The 22,118-nt window shown below is 35.0% G+C and overlaps 1 protein-coding gene and 1 pseudogene across 3 annotated transcripts in view; both read right to left on the bottom strand.

The window, feature by feature from the left end:
* SPATA6 (spermatogenesis associated 6) overlaps positions 1-22,118 on the bottom strand; it is a 171,875-nt gene that overhangs the window by 53,459 nt on the left and 96,298 nt on the right. For 2 of the 3 annotated variants that reach the window (XM_022575641.2, XM_022575640.3), the window contains exon 11: positions 20,465-20,564. In XM_022575641.2, coding sequence (XP_022431349.1) covers positions 20,465-20,564 — 100 coding nt within the window. The remainder of the gene's footprint in view (positions 1-20,464; positions 20,565-22,118) is intronic. The other variant, XM_022575642.2, reaches the window with a different exon arrangement.
* LOC115801870 (U4 spliceosomal RNA) lies at positions 13,760-13,890 on the bottom strand (annotated as a pseudogene).

Genomic DNA, 22,118 nt, shown 5'->3' with positions numbered 1-22,118 from the left:
TTGACATGTATACACTGATGTGTATAAAATTGATGACTAATAAGAACCTGCTGTATAAAAAAATAAATTAAATTAAATTTAAAAAATTAAAAAAATACTAATACTAAAGTTTCTTTGGGTTATTTGTATGGAAATATGTTAATATAAATGTTTCAGACATTACATGAAATTCCTAAAAATCTTATATGTTCTGGTATAATGTTATAAGTCATAATTCTAGTTATTACTTTAAAATGTATATCTCAGAAATAATTAAATTTCCTTGTCAATTGCATTGTTATGAACTTTCAACAAATCTTTAACCATGGTCATTTTTAAGTCTTTTGTCATTTACAGATAGTTCTGGGTGTACTCTGATGCTTTTGCAAAAATGTTCGTATAAAAGTGTTTCATCTTCAAGGAATTCATGGAAAAGACTCTGACAAGTACAGGTTTCTGGTAACTGATTATACTGCTGAATTGAATGAATAAGCATTTTCAGAACTCTAATGGAAAACTGATGAATTCATAAAAGTGCTAACAAAAGATCAAGATAAAAAAATTAATTACATAGGACTGAGTGAACTGATGAGGATGATTATAATTTTGTGACTTTCTGTTTGAATAATTAAAAAAAGATACATTAAGAATCAATATTGTTAAAATGACCACACTACTTATGGCAATCTACAGATTCAATGCAATCCCTATCAAAATACCAATGGCACTTTTCACAGAACTAAAACAAATAATTTTAAAATTTGTATGGAAACAAAAAAGACCCCAATTAGCCAAAACAATATTAAGAAGAGCAGAGCTGGAAGAATCAAACTCCCTGACTTCAGACTATACTACAAAGCTACAGCAATCAAAAAAAATATGGTACTGGCACAAAACAGACACATAGATTCATGCAACAGGATAGAGAGCCCAGAAATAAACACACACACTTATGGTAAATTAATCTTTGACAAAGTAGGCAAGAATATACAATGAAGAAAAGACAGTCTCTTGAATAAGTGGTGCTGGGATAACTGGATAGCTACATGTAAAAGAATGAAGTTAGAACATTCTCTAACATCACATACAAAAATAAGCTCAAAATGGATTAAAGACCTAAATGTAAGACCAGATACTATAAAACTCCTAGAGGAAAACATAGGCAGAACATTCTATGACATAAATCACAGCAATTTTTTTGGATCCACCTCCTAAAATAAAGGGAAAAAAACAAAAACAAATAAATGGGACCTAATTAAACTTAAAAGCTTCTGCACAGCAAAGGAAACCATCAACAAAACAAAAAGACAACCTACTGAATGGGAGGAGAAAATATTTGCAAATGATATGAAGGATAAGGGATTAATATCCAACATATATAAATAGCTCAACACACACACACACATACACACACACACACACACACAAATCCAATTAAAAAATGGGCAGAAGAACTGAAAAGACATTTTTCCAAAGAGGAAATACAGATGGCCAACATGCACATGTCAATATCGCTAATCATCAGAAAATGCAAATCAAAACCACAATGAGTTGTCACCTCACAACCATCAGAATGCCTATCATCAAAAAGAACACAAATAACAGTGTTAGTGAGGATGTGGAGAAAAGGGAACCTTCCTACACTGTTGGTAGCTATGTAAATTGGTGTAGCCACTGTGGAAAACAGTACAGAGGTTTCTCAAAAAACTAAAAATAGAACTACCATATGACCCAGCAATTCCACTCCTGGGTATAAATCTGAAAGAAAAAGAAAAACCAAAAAGATACATGCACCACAATATTCATAGCAGCATTATTTACAATTGCCAAGATATGGAAGCAACATAAGTAGTCATCAAGAAGTGGCCATAAAGAAGATGTGGTATAGATATATACAATGGAATACTACTCAGCCATAAAAAAGAATGAAATTTTGCCATTTGCAACAACATGGATGGACTTGGAGGGCATTATGCTAAGTGAAATAAGTCAGACAGAGAAAGACTAACACTATATGATAGCACTTACATGTGGAACCTAAAAAATACAACAAACCAGTGAATATAACAAAAAAGAAGCAGACTCTCAGGTATAGAGAACAAACTAGTGGTTTGCAATGAGTGGAAGGGAAATATAGGGATGGGAGAGAGGGATGTACAAACTACTGGGTGTAAGATAGGATACAAGGATGTATTGTACAATACAGGGAATATAGCCAATATTTTATAATAAATGTAAATGAAGTGTAGCCTTTAAAAACTGTATTAAAATTTTTTTAAAAAAGAAAGAAATGCTCACTTGGGGGATAATATTATAAAAGTAAAGAAATAATATCCATAAAAATCAGGACACTGGATTGTTCTCACGGATGAGGGAGGGCTGTGATTTTAAGGGACTACAGAGAGAGCTACTGGGATGGCTGGCTAGATTCTATATCCTGATGGGGCAGGTGGTTAAGATGCTCATCTTGGAAAAAATCATCTAGCAACATATATCTTATGCAATATTCTGTATCTGAGTTATAGTTATCAGTTTTAAAAGCATAAAAATTAAAAATGACATGTTCAGGACTTCCCTGGTGGTCCACTGGCTAAGACTCTGTGCTCCCAATGCCGGGGGCCCGGGTTCGATCCCTGGTCACAGAACTAGATCTCACATGCCACAACTAAGAGTTCGTATGCCGCAACTAAAAGATCCCGTGTGCTGCAACTAAGACCCGGCACAGCCAAATAAATAAATAAATAAATAATTTTAAAAAAAATGACGTGTTCAAAGTAGCAACAATATGACCGATAACTTTACCAAAACAATAGAATGATAGCTTGAAAGTGCTGAAAGAAAATAACTGCCAACTTAGAATTCCATAACCAGAAAAAAGTATCTTCCATAAACTGAGTTAAAATAAACTTTCAAACAAAAGAAAAAAACAAAACAATAAACCTGGTAGAATTCATCTGCAATAATGAATTGCAGGCTAAAGGAAATACTAGAATTCAATAATGAATTGCATGCTAAAGGAAATAACTAGAGTATTATGAAAGAGGAAGCCTGGAGATGCAGTGCAGAATGAAGAGCCACAAAATGGTAAAATATGATTACATCTAAATGAGCATCACCTATATAAAATATAATGATGCGATATGATGCTTAAAATATACAAACAATAAAAACAGCCTAATAATAGTATGTTAAGTGAGGAGGAAAATAATAAAATTAATATGTTCATTTATATTCAACTTTAAAAAAATACTTGTTTTTAATCTTTAATGTAACCATCAAAATAATAAAAAAAGAAAGTAGCACAAGTTAATGTGGTAGGAAATTAAATAATACATGCTCAAGCCAAAAAGAGGCAAAATAGAAGGAAATACGTAATATAGAATGAATAGAAAACAGTAGATTTATATCCAAATATATCAGTAGGTATGTTTAATATTAACAGACTAAATACTACAATTAAAATACAATGATTGCCACATTGTATAAAAATGTCAATATATGCTATTTTTAAAATCCCCTTAAATATCAACAGAAAGGTTCAAAGTGTAAGAATGAAAAAATATATTTTCATTCCTCTAAAACACTAAGCATATAAAGCTATTTTAGCTATAGCAATATCAAATAAAGCAGACCTAAAGAAACATTATTACTAGAAATAAAGACATTAAATAAATACTATAATTCCATTTATATGCATCTAATCACATAGCTCCAAAATATACAAAGCTGAAATTGTTAGAACAGGCAAATTAAAACAGGCAAATTATATTGGGAGATTTTAAAGAAGTGTCTCTCAGTATCTGATAGAATTGGCAGACAATAAAAAAGTCAGTAAGGATAAAGAAAAACTGAACCACATTAGCAAACGTGGCCTAGTTGTCAAGCACACAAAAACAGATACCATGTGTTTTTTCTTAAGTGTACTTGGAATAAAAAATGACCATATCCTGGGCATAAATAAGGTCTCAAAAATTTCAGAAGACTGAAAAATCAAGTGTTCTCAAGACATAGCAGAATAAAGCAAAAAATTTTTTTAAAAAGAAAAAATAAAATTCCCCCACGCAAAGAATGTTTGGAAATCTACAAATACACTTTTAAATAACCCAAAGGTAAAAGAAAAATTACAAAGGAAATTAGAAATAGTAGTGAAATTATGACACTACTTAGAAAGAAATCTATAGTCTTAAATACATGTATACATTAGGAGAAAGCCTAAATTTTTTTTTTTGTTTTTTGTTTTTTGTTTTTGTGGTACACGGGCCTCTCACTGTTGTGGCCTCTCCCATTGCGGGGCACAGGCTCCGAACGCGCAGGCTCAGCGGCCATGGCTCACGGGCGCAGCCGCTCCGCGGCATGTGGGATCTTCCCGGACTGGGGCACGAACCCGTGTCCCCTGCATCAGCAGGCGGACTCTCAACCACTGCGCCACCAGGGAAGCCCGAAAGCCTAAATTTAATGATGTGAATAGTCACCAAAAGTTTTTAAGAGAAAGATAAGCAAATTAATTCCACAGAAAGGAGAAGAAAAGAAATGATATAGACCAAAAATTAATAATGTAGGAAAAATACATACAATAGAGAAATAAAACCAAAAGTTGGTTTTTCAGAGGAAAAAAGTAATAAATCTCATAATTCCTTTGTGAGACTTATAATAATCTCCCTTTTATCACCATCATAGAGAAGTGATTTAAAAAAAAAAACAAAAGCAAACATTTATTAAACACTTTCTATATGCCAGTGTCATTCTAAGTATGTTACATATACTAATCCTACTAATACAAGAAACCTATCAGGAAACTGTTAACAGAGAAGTAATTTGTTGAACAAACTGGTTCCAGACAGAGCCTTCATAAAACAGCACACAGCTGGTATGTAGTAGCAACTCAATTCATCTCAGCTAAACTTACTAATCAACTTCAAACTATTAAAATTTAAACCATACTATTCCCTGGCAAATCACATACCCTACCCTTCCTGATTTATTCTTTCATTATACTATTTTGGCATATTTATATAAAAATCAGTACTTTTAAAAATAATTGGAAGATTGGCAACATTGTGCCTGAATTCCTACATGGCAACACTTAACTAGGGCTGAGCAGTGGCTTTCTCCTACAGAGAGGTCATAGATTTACTTTCTCTATTGGTCACAATACTCAACACCTACCCTAACTTTTGAATGCATCTGACTTCATGACTTCCTGGATTTCAGGATAAAGTCTATGCTTCCTATTCTGCTTTTTCCACGATTTGGCCCAACAAGAACCTTCTGCTTTAACTGGATTATACCTAACAATTTCCAGAATGAGTTTTATATAAAACCATGAATTTCTAGAGAGTATAGGCTTATAGGATTAAGTCACATTCTCTTTATTTCTGTCAAAAGGCACCAGAAACTGGGGTTCAGATGCGATAGCAAAAGGACTGGGGTCTTTGTTGAAATGATCTTAGATTTTCTTGAATTAAGTCAAAATGCTGAGTGTTTTCTCCTCATTCAACTGGGTTTTATTTTCAATAGGATCTTTTGTGATCACTGACTTCCATTAGCTTGTTTGAGGTGGGTTCTCTTCATTTATAAAGGATTGGCAAACTATGTTTTACACTTCTCTGTACTAATCAAATATTTAATGATTTTTGAAGGACTTTTTCACTGTCCCAGAAGAGGCTCATATTTAAATTTTTTGTGAAATAAAAATACTTTTTTACTTTTAAAAATTCTTTGTGACGTAATGTAGAAAAACTTAATGTTTATATTTAATAAGGTCTACCATTCTCTGTGAGTGTCCTTCAAGCAGGTCCAACATGGACTTTGGTCTGACCTGTGTCTAGGGAGTGTGTTTCAGTGTACAGCTCACAATGTGTGTCTCTGGTATGTTACTGTTTGTTTCTGAACATGGATCTTGTTTTCACATGTTAAGGTTTAGGCATATTATTAGGCTTATATGTATCAGATTGTACTTTGTGGGTTTATCTCTGTAGAGCTTAGTGGTTAAGATCAAATAGTATTAATCTGGACTCAAATCTTGGCTCCAACCAACCTAAGTAGCCATGTGACCTTATATAGAAGTCACAACTTTTCTGAGGCTCAGTTCCTCATCTTTGAAATAGTACTTTTTAATAGTACTTACTTTGTAAGATTATTGTGAGGATAAAATGGAATAATAAATACATGTATAGCACCTGGACTATAGTGAATGTTTAATAGTTATTATTCCTATATAAATAATTTCAGTTTTTCTCTGGAAGAACAATAACATTTCCTACTTATGCTTTTTATTCTTATACTTAATCGTATACTATGCCACACTGTTTTAATCTTTCACACTCATCTTTTAGTTTATAAAATAATCACTGGATTATACAGGTTCCTTATGGAAAATCTGGTTTCATGAAAATATCCCCAGTGCTTTGCATAGCGCAAGGTACAGAGCATGTAGCTATTAGAGGAAAAATGTTCAATATATACTTAATGAAAGAACATAGGCAAAAAAAAAAAAAGACTAATTTGAAGAGTTTGTGTTCAGGCTGCTCTTAATGTAAAACCACTTAAGATACTGAGATTTAGTGTCCAGTGTAAGCCAACATGAGCCACCTTCCATTCGAGAAAGGCAGGTCAGAGACAAAATAAATTAAGGTAATTAAAAGAAGTGATGTGACACATGGAGGCTAAACAATACACTACTTAATAACCAAGAGATCAGTGAAGAAATCAAAAAAACACCTAGAAACAAATGACAATGAAAGCACGATGACCCAAAGACCTATGGGATGCAGCAAAAGCAGTTCTAAGAGGGAACTTTATAGCAATACAATCCTACCTTAAGAAACAGGAAACATCCCAAATAAACAACCTAAACTTGAACCTAAAGCAATTAGAGAAAGAAGAACAAAAAAACCTCAAAGTTAGCAGAAGGAAAGAAATCATAAAGATCAGATCAGAAATAAATGAAAAAAAATGAAGGAAATGATAGCAAAGATCAATAAAACTAAAAGCTGGTTCTTTGAGAAGATAAACAAAATTGATAAACCATTAGCCAGACTCATCAAGAAAAAAAGGGAAAAAAAGACTCAAATCAATAGAATTAGAAATGAAAAAGGAGAAGTAACAACTGACACTGCAGAAATACAAAGGATCATGAGAGATTACTACAAGCAACACTATGCCAATAAAATGGACAACCTGGAAGAAATGGACAAATTCTTAGAAATGCACAACCTGCCGAGACTGAACCAGGAAGAAATAGAAAATTTGAACAGACCAATCACAAGCACTGAAATTGAAACTGTGATTAAAAATCTTCAAAAAAACAAAAGCCCAGGACCAGATGGCTTCACAGGCGAATTCTAGCAAATATTTAGAGAAGAGCTGACACCTATCCTTCTCAAACTCTTCCAAAATATAGCAGAGGAAGGAACACTCCCAAACTCATTCTACGAGGCCACCATCATCCTGATACCAAAACCAGACAAAGATGACACAAAGAAAGAAAACTACAGGCCAATATCACTGATGAACATAGATGCAAAAATCCTCAACAAAATACTAGCAAACAGAATCCAACAGCACATTAAAAGGATCGTACACCATGATCAAGTGGGGTTATTCCAGGAATGCAAGGATTCTTCAATATACACAAATCAATCAATGTGAGATACACCATTTTAACAAATTGAAGAATAAAAACTATATGATCATCTCAACAGATGAAGAGAAAGCTTTTGACAAAATTCAACACCCATTTATGATAAAAACCCTCCAGAAAGTAGGCATAGAGAGAAATTTCCTCAACACAATAAAGGCCATATATGACAAACCCACAGCCAACATCGTCCTCAATGGTGAAAAACTGAAAGCATTTCCACTAAGATCAGGAACAAGACAAGGTTGCCCACTCTCACCACTATTATTCAACATAGTTTCGGAAGTTTTAGCCCCAGCAATCAGAGAAGAAAAAGAAATAAAAGGAATCCAAGTCAGAAAAGAAGAAGTAAAGCTGTCACTGTTTGCAGATGACATGATACCATACATAGAGAAACCTAAAGATGCTACCAGAAAACTGCTAGAGCTAATCAATGAATTTGGTAAGTAGCAGGATACAAAATTAATGCACAGAAGTCTCTGGCATTCCTATACACTAATGATGAAAAATATGAAAGTGAAATTAAGAAAACACTCCCAATTACCATTGCAACAAAAAGAAAATATCTAGGAATAAACCTACCTAAGGAGACAAAAGACCTGTATGCAGAAAATTATAAGACACTGATGAAAGAAATTAAAGATGATACAAATAGATAGAGAGATATACCATGTTCTTGGATTGGAAGAATCAACATTGTGAAAATGACTCTACTACCCAAAGCAATCTATAGACTCAATGCAAGCCCTATCAAACTACCACTGGCATTTTTCACAGAACTGGAACAAAAAATTTCACAATCTGTATGGAAACACAAAAGAACCCAAGTAGCCAAAGCAATCTTGAGAATGAAAAATGGAGCTGGAAGAATCAGGCTCCCTGACTTCAGACTATACTACAAAGCTACAGTAATCAAGACAGTATGGTACTGGCACAAAAACAGAAATATAGATCAATGGAACAGGAGAGAAAGCCCAGAGATAAACCCACACACATATGGTCACCTTATCTTTGATAAAGGAGGCAAGAATGTACAGTGGAGAAAAGACAGCCTCTTCAATAAGTGCTGCTGGGAAAACTGGGCAGGTACATGTAAAAGTATGAAATTAGAACACTCCCTAACACCATACTCAAAAATAAACTCAAAATGGATTAAAGACCTAAATGTAAGGCCAGACACTATCAAACTCTTAGAGGAAAACATAGGCAGAACACTCTATGACATAAATCACAGCAAGATCCTTTCTGACCCAGCTCCTAGAGAAGTGGAAATAAAAATAAAAATAAACAAATGGGACCTAATGAAACTTAAAAGCTTTTGCACAGCAAAGGAAACCATAAAAAATACAAAAGACAACCCTCAGAATGGGAGAAAATATTTGCAAATGAAGCAACTGACAAAGGATTAATCTCCAAAATTTACAAGCAGCTCATGCAGCTCAATAAAAAACAAACAACCCAATCCAAAAATGGGTAGAAGACCTAAATAGACATTTCTCCAAAGAAGATATACAGATTGCCAACAAACACATGAAAGAATGCAAATCAAAACTACAATGAGATATCATCTCACACTGGTCAGAATGGCCATAATCAAAAATCCAGAAACAATAAATGCTGGGGAGGGTGTGGAGAAAAGGGAACCCTCCTGCACTGTTGGTGGGAATGTAAATTGATACAGCCCCTATGGAGAACAGTATGGAGGTTCCTTAAAAAACTACAAATAGAATTACCATACAACCCAGCAATCCCACTACTGGGCATATACCCTGAGAAGACCACAATTCAAAAAGAGTCATGTACCAAAATGTTCTTTGCAGCTCTATTTACAATAGCCGGGACATGGAAGCAACCTAAGTGTCCATCAACAGATGAATTGATAAAGATGTGGCACATATATACAATGGAATATTACTCAGCCATAAAAAGAAACGAAATTGAGTTATTTGTAGTGAGGTGTTTGGACCTAGATAGAGTCTGTCATACAGAGTGAAGTAAGTCAGAAAGAGAAAAACAAATACCGTATGGTAAAACACATATATGGAATCTAAGAAAAAAAAAGTCATTAAGAACCTAGGGGTAAGACGGGAATAAAGACACAGACCTACTAGAGAATGGACTTGAGGATATGGGGAGGAGGAAGGGTAAGCTGTGACAAAGTGAGAGAGTGGCATGGACATATATACATACCAAACGTAAGGTAGATAGCTAGTGGGAAGCAGCCACATAGCACAGGGAGATCAGCTCGGTGGTTTGTGATCACCTAGAGGGGTGGGATAGGGATGGTGGGAGGGAGGGAGATGCAAGAGGGAAGAGATATGGGAACTTATGTATATGTATAACTGATTCACTTTGTTATAAAGCAGAAACTAACACACCATTGTAAAGCAATTATGCTCCAATAAGGATGTTAAAAAAAAAAAAAAGTGATGTGATTGTCTTTCACTTCTGAGTAGGACGGGCTGTGTGTGTGTGTGTGTGTGTACACGTATACTTATATATATATATATATATATATTAAGGCATTAGAAAGCTGCTTAAACAACAGTACTAGTGATGCCAAGATTCCTGAGGGGAGAGGTGAGTTAATAGTCTGCAGCTGTTATTTTCCTGGGGGCATTTGTGGATTCTGAGAATAAAACAAAATGTTGAGAATCTATGCTTTGTCACAGGTCCACTGCCAGAGGACAAATATACCAGCAGTATTTTGGTAGTCTTACTATGCTAGATGGACAAAATTAATAATCTGAGAGGCCAAAACTCAATGAGACACGATGGGTGCAAAACTGACCTGATGGGTCCCTCAAGACACTCGCAGAATGTCTGAAACTATGCAGGGTGAAGGGACAAAAAAAGCTCAGCAAAAGCCTCTGAAAAGCAGAAGCGATTTTCAGCTGTCTTGCCTGAGAAGATGAGAGTCATAAATAGTACCTATGAGAAGGAAGGGGCCTAGAACCACACCAACTCTCAGGTAAAAGCCCAAAGGCTGAAAATTAAGAACTTGACAGTTTTGTTTTTTGGTTTTTTTTGTTTTTTTTTTTTAGTATTTAGTATTTAGAGAAAAACTGCAAAGATAAAGCGTTCCTGTACACAGGAACTTCACCCTTCACCCAGCTTCTCTTAATGTTAACATCTCATATAACCACAGTAAATTTTGCAAAAACCAAGAAATTAACATTGGTACAATACTATTACCTAAACTGCAGACTTTATTTGGATTTCACCAGTTTTTCCAATAATGTACTTTTTCTGTTCCAGGATCCAATACAGGATACCATGTTGCATTTAGTCATCATTTCTCCTTAGTCTCCTCCAATCTGTGACAAGTTTCTGTTCTCCCTGTTTCTCATGATCTTGACATATTGGTCAGGTATTTTGTAAAAAATTTCCCAATTTTAAAAAAAATAATTTTTTATTTATGGCTGTGTTGGGTCTTCGTTTCTGTGCGAGGGCTTTCTCCAGTTGTGGCAAGCGGGGGCCACTCTTCATCGCGGTGCGCGAGCCTCTCACTATCGCGGGCTCTCTTGTTGCGGAGCACAGGCTCCAGACACGCAGGCTCAGTAGTTGTGGTTCACGGGCCTAGTTGCTCCGCGGCATGTGGGATCTTCCCAGACCAGGACTCGAACCTGTGTCCCCTGCATTGGCAGGCAGATTCTCAACCACTGCGCCACCAGGGAAGCCCTCAATTTGGTTTTGTCTGATGTATTCTCATGTTTAGACTAAGGTTATGGGTTTGGGGGAACCATATGACACAGACATGCCCTTCCACATCCCCTGATATCAAAGGATACATGCTATCAACATGAGTTATCACTAGTGATGTTAATCTTGATCACTTTGATAATAAGGTGGTGTTATTTGCCAGATTTCTCCACCTAAATTACTATTTCTTTTTTCCATGCTCTATTCTTAGACATAAACCAAGTCCAGCCCACACTCAAGAAGAGAAGAATTAAGCTCTATCTCCTGGAGCGGGCAATATCAACAATTATTATTTAGGATTCTTCTGTAAGGAAGATTGGTCCATTCTCACCGTTAGTCATTCATTGTTTCACTTACATCAGTGTGGACTCATGGATATTGGATTATAATTGATACTAATGCTATTTATTTCATTGCTCAAATTATTCCAGAAATGGCCACTGGGGCTCATTCAGGTTGCTCCTGTGTCCTTTTTTTTTTTTTTTTTTTTTTGAGTTTTTATTTATTTTTTATACAGCAGGTTCTTATTTTCTATTTTATACATTAGTGTATAGATGCCAATCCCAATCTCCCAATTCATCACACCACCACCACCACCCCCCCGCTTTCTCCTCTTGCTGTCCATAGGTTTGTTCTCTACATCTATGTCTCTATTTTGATAAGCCCCTATTCCCCTCACCTTTCTTGAACAATTCCTCACTTTCCACACTACAAGATGTTCTATGCTAATCTTCTGTTTTCCCTGCTCCACCCCGAGAATTAGCTATTGCTCCAAGAAAAAAGCCCTCGTAACTTTCGTAGAAAATAGGTATTTAGAAATACATGATAGGTATTAGATCTGGGAGCTGGGTGTCCTTGCTGCTATTGGGTTGTCACTCCTTCTAGGCCCTTTCAGAGGGCAAAGACAGGAAATATGTGTGTATACTAACCCACGTATATTCATATATCTATATCTCTGAATTAATCTATCTGTATATATTAAAATAAACATGAATTAAAACTGTCATCTCAGACTCTAATCCAACTTCCCAGGGTTCATTCTAGCTTTTTCCCATCTTATTCCTTTATAACTTCTTTTTTCTGACAATAAGAAACCTGGTTGTTTTATCCACAATTTATTTACTTATTTATCCAACTCTCATATAGATGTAATTTCAGAATTGTTAGTCCATATCCCTGTATGAAACACATTTATCTACTAGAGCAGGGGTTGGCAAACAGCTCCCAGGGCAATTCTGGCCCTTTGCCTGTTTTGGTATGGCTGATAGCTGAGAGTAATTTTTACATTTTTAAATGACTGGGGGGATAAAACAGAATATTTCATGAAAATTACATGAAATTCACATTTTAGTGCACATGGATAAAGTTTTATTGAAACACAGTCATGCTCATTTGTTTATGTGTTGTCTATGACTGCTTTCATGCCATATCAACAGAGCTGAGTAGTTGTGACAGGGACCCTATGGCACACAGACTCACAAAATATTTACTATCTGGCTCCTTCCAGAAAAAGTTTGGTGATCCCTAAACAAGAATACAGTGATCATGTAGTTCTTTTTGGCTTTGGTGTTACAGTATCCAGCCAAAATACCATATTCCAAAGGAATTTAGATAAGCTAATTTAAAGATAAGTCTTGTATTTTTAACACTGCTAGTTTAATATAATCTACATTAATTCTTCAGAAGACCCAACGTCACACTTTTAACTTTTAATACAATAAATTTAACTCTTTCTAATGTACATTTTTCTAGGAGTTTTGACAAATGCATAAAATTATATATCAGTCACACCAGTATATCAGGCAGCTCCTGTACCCTAAAAATTCCCCTGTGAGGCTGGTTTCTTTGTAGTCGACAGCTTCTGCATCTCCTAACTTGCTATTTTAACAATGTCATATAAATAAAATCATACAATGTGTAGCTTTGGGGTTCTGGCTTCTTTCATTTAGCAAACTAAATTTAAGATTCATCATGTTGTAGCATACATTAATAGCTCATTCTTTTTTATTGCTGAATTATATTCGATTGAATGGCTCTACCAGTTTGTTCACCATTCACAATTAAAGTGCATCTTGTTTCCTTCTAGTTTTTGGTAATGATGAATAAAGTTTCTATAAACATTCATGTACAGGTTTCTGTGTGAAGATATGTTTCAATTCACTTGGGTAAACAGCTAAGAAAAGGATTGCTGGGTCATATAAGTGTATGTTTAAACTTATATATAACTATCTTCAAACTGTCCTCAAAAGTGGCTGTACCTCTGAGCATTCCCACCAGCACTGAATGAGAATTCCTGTTGCTCCATATCCTTGACAGCATTTGCTACTGCAAGTTTTGCAGGGTTTCTTTGCGGCACTGGGGTCGGGGGATGTTTCTGTTTAACAAATTCTAATATGTGTGTAGTGCATCTCAGGTAGTTTTAATTTGCATTTCTGTAAAGACTATTGAGCATCTTTTCATATATTAATTGGATAAAAATGTCTGTTCAGATCATGTGCCCATTTTTCAATTAGCAATAATCGCGCCTCGGATAAACCTCATTGGCTACGATACTGCCACTGCGCAAAGATTCATGTGCCCATTTCTAATTGGGTTATTTATTTTCTTATTGTTGAGTCTGAAGAGTTGTTTTTATACATTTTATTTTTTTTATTTATTTTATTTTTTTTGCGGTACGCGGGCCTCTCACTGCTGTGGCCTCTCCCGTTGTGGAGCACAGGCTCCGGACGCGCAGGCTCAGTGGCTATGGCTCACAGGCCCAGCCGCTCCGCGGCATGTGGGATCTTCCCGGACCGGGGCACGAACCCGTGTCCCCTGCATCGGCAGGCGGACTCTCTATCACTGCGCCACCAGGGAAGCCCTGTTTTTATACATTTTAATTATGGATATAAGTCCTTAATTATATATGTGATTTGCAAATATTTTCATTCAGACAAGGGTTCGTCTTTCTATTCTCTTAACAGTGTCTTTCACAGAGCAAAAGTTTTTAATTTCAATGAAATTTAATTTATCAATAATTTTGCTTTTCCTTTATGGATCATGTGTTTGGTGTCATATCTAAAGTCATTGCTAAATATAAATTAAGTGGACTTTCTACTATGTTTTAGGTCTAGGATATATATATATACATATATATATACATATATATATATATATTTGTTGTTGTTGTTGTTGTTGTATGCGGGCCTCTCACTGTTGTGGCCTCTCCCGCTGCGGAGCACAGGCTCTGGACACGCAGGTTCAGCGGCCATGGCTCACGGGCCCAGCCGCTCTGCGGCATGTGGGATCTTCCCAGACCGGGCACGAACCCGTGTCCCCTGCATCGGCAGGCGGACTCTCAACCACTGCGCCACCAGGGAAGCCCCTAGGATATATTTTGAATTATGTGTCAAGGAGTTTGTTTTTGTTTTCGTTTATCGACAACCATGTGTTAAAAAGACAACAAATGCAAAGACTCCATTTAATTGACTTTGTACTTTTGTCAAAAATCAATATTTGTGTGGGTCTATTTCCAGAGTATCTCTCCTATTCCTTGAAATCTGTGTCTACAATTTAGTCAACACTACAGTCTTCATTGCTATGCTTTACAGTAAGTCTTAAAATTAGGTAGTGGGTCCTCCAACTTTGTTCTTTTCAGAACTGTTTTGGTTTTTTAAGTTCCTGTGCTTTTCTATACATCCTAGAATCAGCTTGTCAATATCTATTTAAAAGCTTGACGGAGTTTTATCATTTCATTGAATCTAGAGTTCAAACTGGGGAAAATTGACATCTTAATTTGGAGTCCTCCAATCCATGAATATGGTATATCTCTGATTAGTTCTATCTTCTTTGATTTCTTTCAATGGTGTTTTGTAGTTCTCAGAATGCAGATCCTGCATTAGGTATAATCCTGTTAGAATTATACCTAAGCATTTCAATTTCTGGTGCTACTGTAAACTGTATGGGTTTTCTAAATTAAAATTCCAATTGTTCATTGCTGGTATATAGGAAATATTACTTTCTTTGTATTTTGTGACATTGCTAAACTCACTTATTAGGAGCTTTTAGGTTGTTTGGAATTTTCTACATAGATAACCATATCCTTTGCAAATACAGTTTTGTTTCTTCCCTTCTAACCTTTATGCCTTTTATTTATTTTTCTTGCCTGTCTGCATTATCTAAGACTCCCAGTATGATGTTAAAGGAATGGTGAGAGAGGGCATGCTTGCCTTGTTTCTGAGCTTAGGGGGAAAGTAGTCAGTCTTTCACCATTAAGTATAATGTTAGCTGTAGGTTTTTCAAAGATGGTCTTTATTAGGTTAACGAAGTATCCTTCTACCTCAACTTTAGTAAGAGTGTTTATCATGAATAGAGTTGAATTTTGTTGGATACTTTTTCTGCCTATTGAAATGACACTGAGAACAAATATGTATTTAATCCTATGTTAATCCTATTCCTCCTATGTTAATAGGAGGAGTTTACATTGCATTTCTGGAATAAGCCCACATGATTAGGATGTATTTTCATTTTTATATACTTCTGGTTCTAATTTGCTAATATGTTGTTAGGGATTTTTACATATATGTTCATGAAGGATTTTGGTCTGTATTTTTCTTTTCTTGTAATGTCATTGTCTGGTTTTGGCATCAGAAGAAATGTTGATATCATAAGATGACCTGGGGAGTATTCTTTCTTCTATTTTCAGGAATGTGTAAAACTGGCATTATGTTTTCTTTAAAGGTTTGGTAGAATTCATTAGAGAAAGCCTCTGGGCTTAGCGTTTTCTTTTATGGAAGATTCCTAACTTTAAATTAAATTTCTTTAATAGATATACAACCATTGCAATTATCTATTTCTTTTTGAGTTAGCCTCGGTAGTCTATGTCTTTCAAGATGTTCTTGAAAGTTATGTCTTTCAAGAAGTTTCAAATAATTTTAACAGCAATGTAAACAGAGCAGAAGACAGGATTAGCAAACTAGAGTACATTTCAAAAGAAAGTATCTAAACTAGAAAGAGAGAGAGAAAAAAAAAAGAATTAAAAACATCAAAATAAGCATAAGATACATATGATACACAGTCTAAAGACCTTATATAAATGTAACTGGAAATTCCAGATGGACAGTAAATAGATATTGGGGCAGAAGCAATGTTTAAAGAAAGAATGAACAGGTTTTCCAAAACTGATGAAAGATATCAACCTAAAACTTTAAGAAGCTCTGCAAACTTAACGTAGAATTGATCCAAGAAAACTACATCTAGGTATATCACAGTACGATTACTAAACACAAAGTTGAAGAGCAAATCTTAACTGCAACAGAGGGGGGAAACTCCACATTACTGCAAAGGAATGACAGCTGACTTTTCAACTGACACAAATGAATGGCTTCTTTAAAGTGCCCAAGGAGGGAATTCCCTGGCAGTGCAGTGCTTAGGATTCCACTTTCACTGCTTTCACTGCCAAGGGCACAGGTTCAATCCCTGGTCAGAAAACTAAGATCCCATAAGCCATGCGGTGTGGCAAAAAAAAAAAAAAAAAGTGCCAAAGAAAATAACCACCAACCTAGAAATGTATAACTTTATATCTAGTAAAACCACCCTACACAGAAGTAAAATCATGATGTTTTCAAACAAACAAAACTGGAATTCAAAGCCAGGATAATAACATGAAAGAAAGTACTAAAGGGAGTTTTTTGGGCAGGAGGAAAATGACTCAAAAATCCAAATGGGAATATGGAATTGCAGGAAAGGATGAAGAATAATAGAAAGGGTAAATATGTGATTAAAATGAATAAACATTACTATGCAAACAAAATTAATTTGTTGTGTGTTTTATATATGTAGAATCAAAATTCATGATAATAGATGTTCAGAAGAAGAGGTGGGGGCTTCCCTGGTGGCACAGTGGTTGAGAGTCCACCTGCCGATGCAGGGGACACGGGTTCGTGCCCCAGTCAGGGAAGATCCCACATGCCGTGGAGCGGCTGGGCCCGTGAGCCATGGCCGCTGAGCCTGCGCGTCCGGAGCCTGTGCTCCGCAACGGGAGAGGCCACAACAGTGAGAGGCTCGCGTACGGCAAAAAAAAAAAAAAAAAAAAAAGAAGAGGTGGGTTAAAAAAAGAGTTAACTGTTTTTAGGTCCCAACATTACTGGGGAGGTCAACAAAGAAATAATTTGTTATATATGCAAGTTGAAATCTCTAGAGAAATGAATAACAGAATAGTAAAAAAATGAATAATGAGTTAATAAAAAGGAAATGGATAATTAAAAAGTTACTAATCCAAATAAAATCTGCATCAATCTACATAAAAATTCTAGATTTTCATTATTGGAAAGAAATCTCATGTGCTATTCACAAGATACGCACTTTAAATATATTGATAAAAAGCAAAGGATGGAAAAATATACACCATGCATATACTAGGGAAAAGAAAGCTGCTATAACTATACAACTGGCAGACAAAACATACTGTGAAACAAGAAATATTACTAGAAACAAAAAGGGAACCTACATAAGAGGTTTGTATCGTAGTCTGAAATCTGTATCCAACTAACAATTTGGCTTCAAAATACATAAAATAAAATTAACAGAACTAGAAAGAAAAACAGACATATTCACAATCATAAAACTTGAAACTTTCATGAAATTTGACACCTACCTACCACTATACAGAAAAAAATAATTCCAACAAAAAGCCTTTAGAAGAAAACATATGATAGAATCTTGAACTAGACTGATGGAAGAAATTTTCACATATTGAGGTATGGGGAATCATTCTGGCTTGTACATCATTTGGCTTGAACTTTATGCTAACTAGAGCCAGCAGTCTTATGGTCTGTCAAATGTACATTGTACAATTGCTTTAACTAAAAACAACAACAACAGCAAACAACAAAAATGCACGTTGCACTTACCAGACTGTTTAGAATGTCCACTTGGAAGACAGGGATAAATGTGCGCCCTTTCTATGACACTAATGCTAGTACTCCTTCGAAGATGCGGTTCCCTTCTCAGACACTGTGGTCATGCTGACTCGCTGTGTATGTGCTAATCAGTCTCTTTGGAAACTTTGAAGGACTGTACCCCTGTCATTTCTGATGTTTGTTCTTTGTTCTGACAAGATATGAAACTGCGGTTCAGGCATCCAAAATGGAGCCAGTTGGTCACTGTGGATGTGGTTTCAGACACGTTCCTGCATCACTAAGACCTTGAAATTTTCTGAACTGTATCAAACTCAAGGATACCACCAGCAGTTCTCAAAACAACATCTGCAGCTGCAGCCAGCTGCAACCTTAAGGTCTCAAGGTCTCCCCCTGTGACTACACAGCCATTTCGGACCCTAACCAATCCTTACTTAATTCATCTACCTAACTGTAACTCTGCGGTTTTTGCTGATATAAGCCTCCTCCACTTTGTAGTCTGGCAGAACACAATTCAAGTGCTTCTCCTTCACAATTCAAGTGTCCTCGGCTATAGTCCTCAGTCTGGCTCTAATAAAGCTCTTCTCTATTCCTATTTTGGATTTATTATTTCTGTTGACAAGACAAAAATTATAAAAATGCTAATAAAAAAAGATAAATTTGATTCATTGTACGTAAGAACTTCTTTTCATCAAAAGATACCATTAAGAGAATGAAAAGGCAAGGCACAGAGTGGAAAAAGAAAATTGCAAAACATATATCTGACGTATCAAAAATCAACATGGAACTTTAACAAAACAAAAAAAGAGACAACTCAGTATAAAAATAGGCAAATAACTTGAACAAGTACTCACGAAAGAGGATATCCAAATAGCCAATAAACATATGTACTAGTCATCAAGAAACAGCGAATTAAAACCATTATGTTATAAAACTATTTCTCACTATCAAAATGCCAAAATTAAAATACACACACACACACACAACCTATCAGTAGTAGCGAGGACAAACTGAATTCACACAGGCTGGTAGTGGGAGTGTAAACTGTTAAAATCACTTGGAAAAGTCTTTGGCGGTATCTAGTAAAGCTTAATGTTTACACACTCTATGAGCAATTCCACTGGTAGGGACATACCCAAATAAAATGTATACAATGTTACCCAAGGATTAATAAGCTGTTCATAGCAGTTCTAAAATAGCTCAAACCAGAAACAATCCACATGTCCATAAATAGAGGAATGCATAAATCAATGGCAGTATTTTCACACAATGAAATACCATGCAGCAGCAAGAGTGCAGAACTATATATAACAAGATGTCTGTATTGCAAAAATGTCTGAATTGAAAAAACAAAATGAAGTAACTAAGAAAAGAAGGGAAAAGACATGGTTGGATGTCATTTGTATAAAGATCAAAAATATACAATACTAATCTTGCTATTAGAAGTTAGGATAATGTTAACCCTGGGAGTGACAGTCACTGGGACTATCTATATTACACTTTGAAAAGAAATTTAATTTAAAATCAATATGCATACAGAAACTTTCAACAGTACAAACTGATGTCAATGTCACATAATCCAGTTATATCCCCAGGACTAAGCTTGGTGTCCAACATGACTCATGATAAACAATTGTTTTTAAATTAATGAGTGAAACAAGAAATCAAACACAAAAAGAATAATATACTGTAATTATTTCCCAGCTGTTGTTCATATATATATTTATTTGCCTTACGTCAGAAAGTATTCTCATACTGATCTTCTCTAATATTAAACCTGACAAACCTGACCTCTTCTTTTCCTCTTTTAAGTTTTAATTAACATAAAAATCAGCTGGGAAACTTCTCCAAAATACATATGTCTCATCCCATCTCTCGTTCTACCATTTAATCAAATCTGTTTGCAGGAAATGGAATTGTTTTATTCTGGGTCACAAAACAAGGGTTCCCATATTTTGAAGGCTGTGAAAAAATTATCATAAAGTCACTACTTACTGACTCTTTATGAGATAGTTATCACTAACATTTTTTATAGTTCACATGATCTGTGTCAAACATTTTGCATAATGACTCGGGTCAAGCAGGAAGTTAGATACATTGCCTTTAGCAAAACCACTGACTTCCATTAAATGGAGGTTGTATCTTTTCTATTCCTTCCCAGTGATTAAACTTTGCGAGCTTTAAGCATCTTGGGTGGTTTTCATGCCTAATTATAAAAAGCCTTCAAAAGGAAAATTTAGAAACTAACATATAAATGTCTCTGATGAGCCTGATGTGATTTCAAGACATTCTTTACCCGGTCATGGATCTCATCGCAGTTTGAAGGTGAACACCAGTCAGAATGGAATCTGTAGGCATAAAAAACAAAGGTGACTTGTAGCCAGAGGGAGAGAAAAGTAAATCTTTCCAAATGCCAGACACAGAAAGTTATTTTTTCTTATCTCTATGTGATAACATAAAAAGATTAAAATAACATATTTTCTTTCTTTGACCGAGGACGAGAGGCAGGTGTAAAATCAGGTGCTAATTCTCAACTGTAGTATTAAGTCCTCACAATATGTTCCATTAACAGTCTTAATAATAAAGTTTGACATGATTTGGGGAGAGCATATCTATATATCTGACCATTTTAACAATTTCCATACATAATTCTTTAGAGGTTTATCTTTAAATAAAGATATAAATTTTTATATTAGAGCAATAACTCCACCTATAGTGCCTTTAAAATTAGTTCTTATTTTCCAGTCTTGAAATTAAACATGTCAAAGAAGAAGGAAAGCAACTATTCCTCTTTCTCATACCCTTCCCAAACTCAAAACTGGCACTTGTATAATTAAGCTACTTTATTTGTTTTATACAAGTAATAATGAAAATTTCCACATCCATCTGATTATAATGCATCTCATGACATATTCTTGGTAATTCCTTTATAAAGGAATGAGTACTAAAATGTTAACAGGTTGCTTAAAACTTTCTAGCTCCCAGTTTGTTCTTACAAAGTTATAATTTTATGTGTTTACACAAAGTATAAACTGTTAAGCAGGATAAATGATTTACATAATCTGTTTTAAAGAATGCAATCAGTAATGGATGATCAACTATATATAAATGTTAATCTCCTGCATTTGTAATAGGAAGTGTTGCTGCATTTATGGAAATATATCGGCAGACCTTGCTATTTGCTACATATGTAACACATCTTGAAAATCAGAGACCCAAATATCCAGCTCCAAGAGGATCTCTTCAATGATACTATGAGAGGATCCACTAGTCTGTGCTGTGGTATAAGAAATAATTACCTAGCAATCTAACTCCATTTACAAAAAGCAAAACCTTTAGCATGATCAAAAAGAATATCAGCTCCTTTTAAATTAGATTTTCTATTATTTCTTAGTCTGATTTTAGTAATAACTCTACAAGCTAATATAAATTATAAGTCATAATATTAATATTTATACTTTAAGGAGAAAACTGCTTCTGAAATGTAACACTTAAAATCAAAATTGAAACCCTTGCATACAAGGTTAACCCTATTGGAGGTATTCTATTGTGCTAACCCTATTGGAGGTATTCTTTAAATAGGCTTAAAGCAAAAAGGACTTTCACTATAAATAAATTCATTTGCTTAGAGTCACTGGTAAAATTTTCAAAAGTCTGTTTATTCATATACATGATTAAGGAGTCAGCTTTTTACAGCAATCTTAGAGGAAAACTTATTTAATTTTAATGAAGATTTACCTAGATAAACCAGAGCTGTATGTTCTGTCATATTCCCAAGTTTGCCTGGGACAAAAAATCTACACTTACATCAGTTTAAATTGTTTATTGATTCCAATGGATTGTATAAACATAGTATATTTCTCAGTGACCTAAAAGCCAGATCAGAGAATGTCTTATATTTA

Source organism: Delphinapterus leucas, chromosome 1 (assembly GCF_059928025.1).
Source record: "Delphinapterus leucas isolate spDelLeu-1000000601 "Yukka" chromosome 1, BTC_Dleu_Yukka2, whole genome shotgun sequence".
NCBI lineage: Eukaryota > Metazoa > Chordata > Mammalia > Artiodactyla > Monodontidae > Delphinapterus > Delphinapterus leucas.
Note: the sequence above shows the minus strand (reverse complement) of the source record. Positions and strands in the feature narration are given on the sequence as shown.